At 57.0% G+C, this 10,207-nt stretch overlaps 1 protein-coding gene across 2 annotated transcripts; it reads right to left on the bottom strand.

Annotated features, from left to right (window-relative positions):
• Nucleotides 1-348: 348 nt before the first annotated feature.
• On the bottom strand, nucleotides 349-9,553 carry Spata2 (spermatogenesis associated 2). 2 transcript variants are annotated; one of them, XM_078051945.1, is made up of 4 exons: nucleotides 9,234-9,553; nucleotides 4,582-4,742; nucleotides 2,751-3,185; nucleotides 349-2,247 (listed from the first exon to the last, which is right to left on the bottom strand). In XM_078051945.1, the coding sequence occupies exons 3-4, from the start codon at nucleotides 3,084-3,086 to the stop codon at nucleotides 1,036-1,038; spliced, it is 1,548 nt and encodes a 515-aa protein (XP_077908071.1). In that variant the 5' UTR covers nucleotides 3,087-3,185; nucleotides 4,582-4,742; nucleotides 9,234-9,553; the 3' UTR covers nucleotides 349-1,035. The 2 variants fall into 2 exon arrangements, with proteins under 2 accessions (XP_077908071.1, XP_077908070.1); XM_078051944.1 differs by lacking the exon at nucleotides 4,582-4,742.
• Between the last annotated feature and the right edge of the window lie 654 nt (nucleotides 9,554-10,207).

The following is a 10,207-nucleotide window of genomic DNA, read 5'->3' as shown; positions in this document are numbered from 1 at the left end:
TGTGAGGTCACTCGGCAGGGCCAAGGACGAGGGACAGCAAAGGTTGAGGTCCCTGAATCATCCTGACTGCCCTGCAGTCTGCAGGCACGGACCTCAGCGCCGGTGCTCACCCCCTAAGTGCAACTGGAGGTAGGTGTATAGCGTGTACTGTAGGGAAGACAGTGGCCCTCCACCAACTCCAGAAAAAGGGACATCGTCTCTGTCCCTCCCCTGCCCCAACTCGCCATTCCACCCCAGTGAGTGGAGGACACAGAGAAAAGGGCCCGAGGCCTCCTTGGAAGACTGAAGAACCCAGGGCATTTTTATAAATAGCTACATAATCAATTTTTAACCGCTTTGAAACACATAGCAAGTTGAATATTTATTTAAAAATAAATCTCAAAAATATCTATTTACAGTACAGTCCAAGGGATGTGTGCAAACAACAGAAAGGGGAGGAGCCTGCCCTGCCGTGGGAAGCCCGCATTCCAACGTGTGGGGTGACAACAAGAGGAAGTTCAGCTAATACTGGACTTGGCTTTCCTTGGACACCTGCAGAGGCAGGGAGCCAGGGAGCAGGGCTCCGGCTGGGGATCCTTGTACTTGGGAGCAGGATGGCCAACGGCGTGAGCCATCAGGAGAGGCCCAGTGTGGCAGGAGGGCTCATTTCACAAGCCAACAGGCCTCTAGCTCGCTGCTTCAAGTGGACACTTGGACGTGACCCGAAGGGTCTTTCCCAGTCCAAGCTGGCTTCGCAGTGGGCGGGGCAGTCCCAGGACAGAAACCCTCTTGAAAGGAAAAACAAAACCAGAACCCAGCTGCACAGGGAGTGATCAGCCAAAAGGAATCTGAACGGAAGCGTCACCCTCTCCCTTGCAGATGACAAAGCAGCCGTCAGCTGCAGTGAGTCCTAAGTGAGCACTCAGGCGGGGAGGCCGGCTGGTCCCACCACCCAGGGAGTCAAGTGCAGCAGCTCTGCTCTGAGCAGCTTCACACTTCTTCACCAGGAACTGGAAGGTCAGTGGCATAGCCCTTGTAGGGGGAAGTGCAGGGGGTCTATCTGTACACGAGATGGGAGAACTGCGTGGACTTGTAGTTCAGCTGGTTGTTGGGCATGAACTTGTGCAGCTCATTCTTTTTGCAGCAGGGGTCATAATGGTAGGCGCTGAGGCAGGTGTCGCAGGAGACTTTTGAACACTGGGTGCAGGTATTGGTGGCACCTGGGCGGTTGCAGAAGCCGCAGCGGGAGGTGGCGGCGCCGGAGGGCTTGGGCTTCGAGTGGAGGGGTGGCAACCGGTCGAGGGCCTGAGTCTGGCTTGCATACTTCTCCCGCAGAGACATATCGTGGGCAGAGGCCTTGCTGGGGAAGGCGCTGGGCTTGGAGGCCGGAGGACAGACGAGCAGGCTGTCGCAGCGCTGGCAGAGGGAGGAGCTGCAGGACAGGCCGCAGTTTTGGCACTTGGAGAGGGCGGACTCTTTGGCGGGGGGTGAGCGCTTGTGGTAGAGGGGGTGGGCATCATTTCTGACCAGCCACACATCCTGTCGCAGAGCGTCCTGCCTGCGGTACGTGGCCCTGGGTTCCGAGTCCGTGTACAGATCCACGTCATCCTGAGCGGAGAAGTACGTGCTGCGCAGCAGACCGAGGCCATTGTTGGGGGAGGTGGGAGGAAGGTCGTCTGGGCTGCCATGGGGGGAGCTGGACATGGTCAGGAGTGAGGGGGATGGGCGGATGATCTCGTCCTCCAGACCGTCCCCCAGGTCTGTGACCACGGGCTCCCTCCGCAAGCTCAGCGAGGCCTTTGGGGGTGGCTTTCTGCTCTCGCGGTAGCTGTCATAGGCGTCCACTGACCTGGACGGCTTGGTCACACGGGGCTTGCAGTAGTCCTTGGCTGCCCGCTCGCTGGCGGACTTCTGGAGGGCCACACGGGCCATGGACGTGGTCAGGTGCTCCCTGCCCTCAGCCCGCCGCCGCAGCGCATCCGAGCAGCCGCGCACGTCCTCCGTGCTGCTCTTGCGCTCGCGCACCACGTCCAGCTCCGAGTAGCCCTTGTCCTTCACCTGCGAGTGGATCTCCAGCATCTGCTCGCACTCAACCTTGGCCAGAAAGAGCTCGAAGGAGACCATCTTCACCTGCAGGGTCTCCACGAGCTCCTTGAGCCTGTACGCAGCCCCCAGCTCGGGCACGTAGCCCAGGTAGCTCAGGATGGCCTGGACGTCCTCTTCCAGCAGCGTCGACTTGACGTAGTAGACAAAAGGGCCTGTGTAGGTCTAGGGAGGAGGAAGAGAAAAGAGGCGGGTGTTGCTCAGAGGCACCCAGAGACCAGAGACTGCAGAGCTGCGAAGGCTCAGGCCTGAGGCGGGTGAGGGGCAGCGGAAGCGGGCCTCCTGCTCCCCTACGGAGGCAGAGGCTGCTTGTGCTAGAACCAGGCCACTCGCTTTCTGTGCAGGGTACAAAGACTCTGGTCCACATGACAAGAAGCCAAGCAAACGCGGTGGAGAGAGGGGATTTAGCTCTGGGCAGAAAGCCCCGTGAGAGCATGCCCTCCTGGCTTTTCTACGAAGCTCTGAAGAGCACAGCAGTCTTAACCGCCTGACCTGGTGTCCTCCAGTGCCCTCCCTGCCACACTCTCTGCCCCACCACCACTGGGACCACTGAGTCCAAACCAGCTCTCAGCCTGAGAGCAGGGGTGGGGGCAGGGGCCCCAGGGACACTGGCCCTCTGGAAGGGGCAAGGAGAAAGAAGGCAGTGCAGCCCCCGGCCCTGGCCTCACCTTGATGCTGCGGAACTCCTTCTTCCACGGGTAGAGGAAGAGGTTGATGGCCACGGTCTCCAGCAGGCTGAAGGCGCAGTGCAGGGCCCGCAGGCTGGAGGAGCTGAGCGCACGCAGGGAGCTCTCCACCACCTCGTAGAACTGGATCAGCCGGAATCGATAAAAGGGATCCACCTTGTGCAGGCTGAGCAGGGTCGAGGCCGCCACCCGCAGGTGCTCATCACTGCCGGGCCGCGGCTTGCTGGGGGTGGCGTCCACTTTGCTCTCGTGGAACTGCACGTACTTACGAAACAAGTCATCTTTGTATTTTGTATCCATTGAGCTGGGCCTCCCCATCTGCTCAGGGGCTACCTTATCTCCTCCATGGCTTCTGGGCTGGACACAGGGGCGTCACTGAAAGCACTGCCATGCTGCCGGCCGGGACCAGGGAGGACTCTGGAAGGGGAGGAGCAAGCAGCAGGTCACTCCATGAAACAGTCCATGTGCCACCTTCCAACCACTGAGGCCAAACACCACAAGTTGGCTGGGAAGGTGATGCACACCTGTCATCCCAGTGGCTCGGGAAGCTGTGGCAGAAGGACCACAAGTTCCAAGCCAACCTCAGCAACTTAGCGAGACCCTGTCTCAAAATAAAACATAAAAAGGGCTGGAGACGTGGCTCATTGGTTAAGCACCCCAGGGTTCAATCCCTGGTACCAAAGAAAACCAAACCAAAAACCACCAGGAGTGGCCTGGGCTTCCCTGGGCACCACGAGATCTGGTCCCTGTCTGCTGGCTCAGTCAGCACATTTGCAGGTACTAGATACAAAGTGACAGTGAAGAGGACAGACACAGCCCTTGCCTCTGCTGAGCTCGCAGGACACCTCCGAGGAGCATGCTGGCACAGAGGCTCAGGCAAGTGGAGGCGGCCCTCCCTGGACCTGCAGGGGGGGAGTTCAGGAGAGCCCTGAAGCAGCGACAGCCCCCTGAAGGACAAGGAGGCAGCGGCTGAGGTGGGCGACGGAAGCACGGGGCGAGCAGAGGTCAGATGGCAGGACACTCGCCCAGGGCTGCGGACTCCTGGAAGCAGGACTTGGATCAGAACCAACAAGGCCCTGCTCCAGCACACCCTGCTCTCCGAGGCAGGAAGGCGCTGGGCACGCCGACACAAAGGAGGCTGGCCAGGCAGCAGCGGGGCAGTGGCGGGGTGGAGCTGCAGGCACACCCAGGCCGGACCCCAGGCCTCAAAGAGCACATAGGCTCCTACTTAGCCAGCCGTGACGCACTCTGGGCCAGCAGCTCAGGAAGCTGAGGCAGGAGGACTGCAAGTTCCAGGGCAGACTCAGCAACTTAGTAAAGCCCTAAGCACCTTAGTGAGACCCTGAGACCCTGTCTCAACATAAAAAATAAAAAGGGTTGGGGGTTGTGGCTCAGCCCCTGGGGTTTAGTGCCCGGTACCCCCACCAACAAAAATCAGGCGATTACAGCACCCTGTTGGGAGCCAACGGCTGTGCTGAGCCAGGACTTTGCACGCATAGGGTCGTGCTAACTGCTCCACCACTGGTCAACAGAGCAGTACATACCCAGCAATGCTCTTGTTGCCACGGTTCTGGGGGCGAACTGGACTTATCCCAAACATGGAGTCAGAGCCAGGCTGCCTGGGAGGGAAACCTGGGGCTGCCCCAGCTCATTCCGTGAATCCCTCAACCTCTGGGTCCAAGATCAGTGCGAGCAACCTACATGAGCAGCACAGCAAGCTCTTCCCAGAGCGCCAGCTCCAAGGAGGCCCTCGACTGCTGCTCCTGCTCTGGGAAGGGGCTTTGCCCCCAAGAGGGCAGGATAGAGGGCGAACCTCTTCAGCGGGACGATGACTGCATTTCCACACTCTCCTTTCTGACCAGAAGTTCCAGGAGTGCAGGACCATGACCATCTTGCTCGTAAGGTCACCTCCACACAGCCCAGGCAGAACATGTGCTTCTGGATACCACGGACTGGCCGTGAGGTGGCGAGAGACTGGGGAGAAAGCTGCAGGTAACCCAACTGGACAGAGCCGTGGAGTCCCTCAGCAGGTCCTGAAGGCCATGGAGCCAGGCAACTATCAAGGTCATCCCAATGTGCCACCGTCGAAGTTCAGTTTTGGGGAGACTCCTGGGGTATTAACAGCAGGGTGAGAGGTGCAGTATGTGGTAAAACTAGGGACACAGAGGCCATCTTCTCCTGCCCACTGCCTTGCCCAAAGACTCCAGTGCCACAGGCAGAGACAAGCCTGGGAGCACAGGAGGCAGATGAACTTCTGGCTCGTGACAGGGGTCGAAGGTGCCGTGTGATCACGCTCCGGCTCACCTGCCACACAGCCTCCCTCTCCCCAAGCTCCATCCACACGGATCTCCATCTTGTCTCAAAAAAACCCAGCTCACGTCTGTCTCAGGACCCCCACATCTGCTCCTCCTGTGTGCTCTCTGAGTCTTCCCATAGCTGGCTACCTCACCATTCAGGTCTCAGCTCAACTGTCCCCCCTCAAGGCCCTCCCTGCCCCTCCTCTCAAGGAGTCCCTGTCATGCGACAGTCTGAAATGATCAACTCTGTTTGTTCATTTACTACCTCGTCTCTTCACCTCCCCCACTACCTGGCAAGCTCCACAGAGGCAAGGACCGCGGCTGTTACCCACCACAGTCCTCGCAGAGCCTGGCACGCGATGGGCCTTGGTAAAACAGGAGAAATGAATGAAGAAAGGATGTGCACTACTGTGACTCTGCCCCCTTATTTTCTTGTTAGTACCCCCAAGAATTCTGACAGGGCAACAGAAGAGAGAAGAATGGGCTCCAAAAGATGGCAGGACGTGACACAAGCAGCTCAAGGCCAGCAGAGGTGAACCCACGACTCCAGGCCTGGCCTTCTGGCCTGACGCCATGCTCCTTGGCCACTCCATAATCCCACATCTGACAGCTCTCTGCACAGTGCCCACCTTCTGCCAGGCCCATGGCTGGACACGGGGGCAGGAGGGAGAGGGAGGGAAGAGGCCAGAAATCAAAGACACATCTTGCCCTGAGTTCTAGCTAGAAGAACTCAGTGTCCAGAATCAAAGTACCTATGCGCTCTTGAAAGATAAAAATTAGTCTATCCCAAGAGAAGACACCTAAGAAATGACATTTGCATTTACTGTTTTTAATTTGTCTAAGAAAAGATCCCAATCTGCCTCTGGTCCCAGGAACAGTGTTTTGTTTTTTTGTTTTTTTTTTTTTTTGGTACAGTTGAGAACCATTTAAAAAGGATATCAGGGCTGGGTGGTGGCTCAGTGGTAGAGCACTTGCCTAGCATGTGTGAGGCACTGGGTTCGATCCCCAGCACCACATAAAAAGAAACAAGTAAAAAAATAAAATAAAGGTATTATGTTCACCTACAACTGGAAAAGAATTTAAAAATAAATAAGTAAGCAAAATAAAAGCATGCAGTCCATCTACAACTACTGGGCATGGTAACACACTCCTATAATCCCAGTGACTTGGGAGACTGAGACAGGAGGATTGCAAATTCAAGGCCAGCATCAGCAACTAGGTCCTTACCAAATACCAAATAGAAATTTTAAAAAAAGGATATCAAGGGGTTGGAGATATGGATTGGGGTATAGCACCTCCCTAACATGCATAAGGTCCCTAGCACTGTTTAAAAAAAAAAACAAACGGTGGACATCAAGCCCCCTCCTAAATACTGCTGTGACTTTGCTCCAATGAAGTCAGCCCTGAGCCCACAGAAGCTGACCTTTGAACAAGTCGGCCATCTTGAGCTCAGCTCTCCAGTTCAGCATCTGCTGCTCGGTGATCACACAGCCACACCCTTGTTTGCTGCTAGTGTAAACAAGGAAAAGGGATGCACATGGTCTAACTCGTGCTCTAAATTCTAAAAACACAGATGGGAAATCCATCTAAGAAGGCTCTTGAACCAGCCTAGCTAGGGGAGGTAAAAGGTGAAAGAAAACAAATGCTAAAAGATAATTAAAGAGCTGGGTAAGGTGGCACATGCCTATGATCCCAGCATCTTGGGAGGATGAGGCAGGAGGATCACAAATCCAAAGCCAGCCTCAGCAGCAAGGCCATAAGCAACTCATCAAGACCCTGTCTCTAAATAAAATATAAAAAGGGGATGTGGATGTGGCTCTGTGGTTAAGTGCCCCTGATACAATCCCTGATACAAATAATAATAATAATAATAATTAGGAAAGAGAGAGAGAAAAAAAAAAACAACAATTAGTGAGGTTCTACTGTGTGCCAAGCACTAACTAGGCTTTCTACTTTAACGGCATCTCCCTCACAATGACCCCAGAAAACCAAGGCTGAGCCGTCAGGCCCCCCCAACCAACAGAGCACGGAAGGGTCAATGCCAGAATCTGAACTCAGGTGGGGAGGAGGCCCTACAGAGCCCCGTTCTCTTCTGCTCATCTCACTTCCAAGGGATTGATGCGAGGACCCCCCTATTAACTGTTCCTGGGAATGTGGCTCAGTGGTAGAGCACCTGCCTAGCTTGTGTAAGGCCCTGGGTTCAATCCCCAGCACTGCAAAAATAAATAAGTACATGACTAATATGTGAAATTCACATGACAACCCCAACATTAAACAGAAACAGGCTCAGAGGACCAACTCATTTTCCTAAGTGCTAAGGTTAGGAAGAAATGGATCCAGGAGTTGATCCTAAGTCAAACAAGCCTGTATCTCAGCCAAGTGGCCCTGCTGCAACTGCTGGACAGCTCTTCCTGCAAGCTTGGCTCAGGCGAAACTCCCCATGGCAGGCTGAGCAGAGTGGAGTTCTAAAAATTCCTATAGTAGCAAAATTCCATCTTCCCACACAGAATGGGGTTGGGAGAGCCGCAAATCTCTCTCTGAGGTAATTTCCAGGGCTAGGGAAAGAGGCTGGCCGGAGACCGGCCAGTGAAGCAGTTACGTCATCCTTGCTGAATACATTTTCTGAGAATACAGGCTGCCTTGTGGCTGGTCATAGCTGGTGTCTTTTCTGAGCACAGAGCCAGCAATTTATTCCAAGCACTCTGCAAGAACAACAAAAAATATGCTCCCTGCAAAAACAGCCTGGTTACAGAGACCAAGACAGCCCAGTGACAGGAGCTGGTAATTTCTCTAAGCAACCCAAGAACTGGAACACCAAGCTGTGCCAGGCTAGCGGGGAGTGGAGGAAAGGGCTCTGTGAATATCCCAACAAAGAGCCAACAGCCCTGAGTGACACCTCCTGCACCCCCAATCGAGGGTACCGTGAAGCAAGGCAATGAAGAGACAGATATTGCACAGCCAGGGAGGTGGGTTTTCTAATGAGGATCTTTGAAACCTAAAGGGAAAGCGCTGTCTTTTTAAAGTTCCATTGCATGGAACTGAAATGGTTCTAGGTAGCAAAGCATTAGCTTGGCTTTACCTCAGCTGGCCATTCAAGCAGAAACACTCCCAGAGCAGCATCTGAAGGGCCCCCTCCCTGCACAGGCAGAGCTATTTTGGTCCCAGCACCGGCCTAATCCACAGGTTTACCCATCCCTGGCCTGGGTTGGGCCTGCACTCAGGAGCAGGGGAAAGCAGTTTCACCCCTCCCTCCCCCACCTCCACGCACTATTCCAAACAGGAGGCTCCGGAGACACATCCCTGGCTGCCAAACGCCAGAAGGTTCCCACACCCCTACTGCCTGCCCTCCAGAGATGTTATTCAGAGAGGATGGATATTCCCAGGCCTCTGAATATAAACCCAGTAGAGCTAAAAGGGGGCTTCCCTCCTGACAGCTACCTCTCTCAAAGGGGCTCTGAAGTAAACCATGTCCCCTCCCTGAAGGGAACGGAACCTGGCGACAGCTATACTGGGTTGATTCCTACCGCCTGAGGCCGCATCAGTTTTGCAGAACACCCTGCCTCACAACCAGGCCCTCCCCCACGGTCTGCTGTTTGTGGTGCTGGGGACAGATCCAGGGCTCTGCGAAGACCAAGCGAGCGCCCTTCCCCGGGGCACACCCCCAGGCCCGCGCGGGCTCGTTAACGGAGGAACGGGACCACCGCTAGGGAACGCCTGCTGTATGCCCGAGGCTGGGCTCCACCTGCATTCTCTCATTCATCCATGGCGAGCAGGTTCGTTCCACTTAACACACGGGACAACTGAGGCTCCAGAGAAGTGCCTTATGCAAGGTCACGCAGGGCGTGCAAACCCACGTCTGCGCCAGATCCTGAGTGGGGGACCCCGCGAGGCCCCTGCCCACGGCGGGATCCGGAGTCCTCCCGCCTGCCGGGTCGCCGAGGAGGGGGTGTTCCTCCTGGGCTGTCCCAAGCGCCCTCGGCCGGTCCCGGGGGCCTGCGCAGCAGCCCCGGGAACCGCGACCGCGAGGACGGGCCGGGGGCTCCGCAGGCGCCAAGCGCGGGCGCGCCGGCCGCGGGGCGGGCCGCGCGGGGACCCTGCTCCCGGGCCGCCGGACCCTCGGCGCGGGGAAGCCCGGAGGCAGTTTCCACCCGCGGCCGCCCCCACTCACCCCTGAGCGCCGCCGAGGGAAGCAGCGGGGCGCGGCCGCCGCCGGGGCCAGGCCGGCTGGGCTGTCGCCGCTCCGGCCGGCTGCGGGAACCGAGACCAGGACCCGGGGGCCAGCGGCGACCCGGAAACACTCGGCCCGGAAGGGACGCCCCTCGGAGGCGGGACCGCGGCGAGGCTGGACCGCGGCTGCGCGCTGGGCCGGGGACAGGTCACTGCCTGCGGCCGGCAGAGACTACAGACGGCAGCGGCGGCAAGAGCAGACCCGAGAGCGAGCGTAGAACCCGTGGAACCCCGCCTGGGAACCCGAGGGACCGTGGCCGCGGCCTGTGCTGGGACCCGGAAGTGGACGACCCGGAAGTGACGCCCGCCACTGGGCCGCGAGACTGTGGCTGTCTGGGTTGTCATGGAGACGGGTCGGCCTCCGCCTCGGGACTCGCCCCTCGTCAAAACGATCCGCGAGCTGCGCTCCAGACTGCGCCTGAGCGAGCAGGGGCTGAGGGTTGGGTTCCTTGGCCACATTTCACAGACGGAAATACCGAGGCTCCAAGAGAGCGAGTGAGATGCCAAAATCGCGCGAGACTGGAACCCAGTCTGAAGGCCGCTGGGGTGGGGGTTCCGAGCGCGGGTCCCGGTTTGGGCGCTGCTGCTTACTAGCATGTGACCTTGGGCCTCTTCGTTCTCACCTGTGAAACGGAAAGATGGTGCCTGCCTCATGAGATTGCCGTAATTAGAGTTCACACACAGTAGTGCAGCAGCTGGCATACAGCAAAGATCTAAATATATTTTGCTCTGTGTGTGTGTGTGTGTGTGTGTGTGGTGCTGGGGATTGAACCCAGGGACTTGTGCATGCTAGGCAAGCACTCCACCAACTGAGCCATATCTCCAGCCTCTATTTTGCATTTTTAATCTGGTAAAATCAAAGGAAATGAGCTCTCTCTGCCCTCGATTTCCCTGAACTTGGAAGCGAGGCTTGGA

Source organism: Ictidomys tridecemlineatus, chromosome 5, assembly GCF_052094955.1.
Source record: "Ictidomys tridecemlineatus isolate mIctTri1 chromosome 5, mIctTri1.hap1, whole genome shotgun sequence".
NCBI classification, from domain to species: Eukaryota; Metazoa; Chordata; class Mammalia; order Rodentia; family Sciuridae; genus Ictidomys; species Ictidomys tridecemlineatus.
The sequence above is the reverse complement of the archived record's forward strand: the minus strand, read 5'-3'. Positions and strand labels throughout refer to the sequence as shown.

Coding starts and splice junctions, on each gene's coding strand:
- Spata2 (XM_078051945.1), bottom strand. CDS start 3,086: ATGGGGAGGCCCAGCTCAATGGATACAAAATACAAAGATGACTTGTTT. Junction 2,248..2,750: donor AGGAGTTCCGCAGCATCAAG/GTGAGGCCAGGG, acceptor CCTCCTCCCTAG/ACCTACACAGGCCCTTTTGT.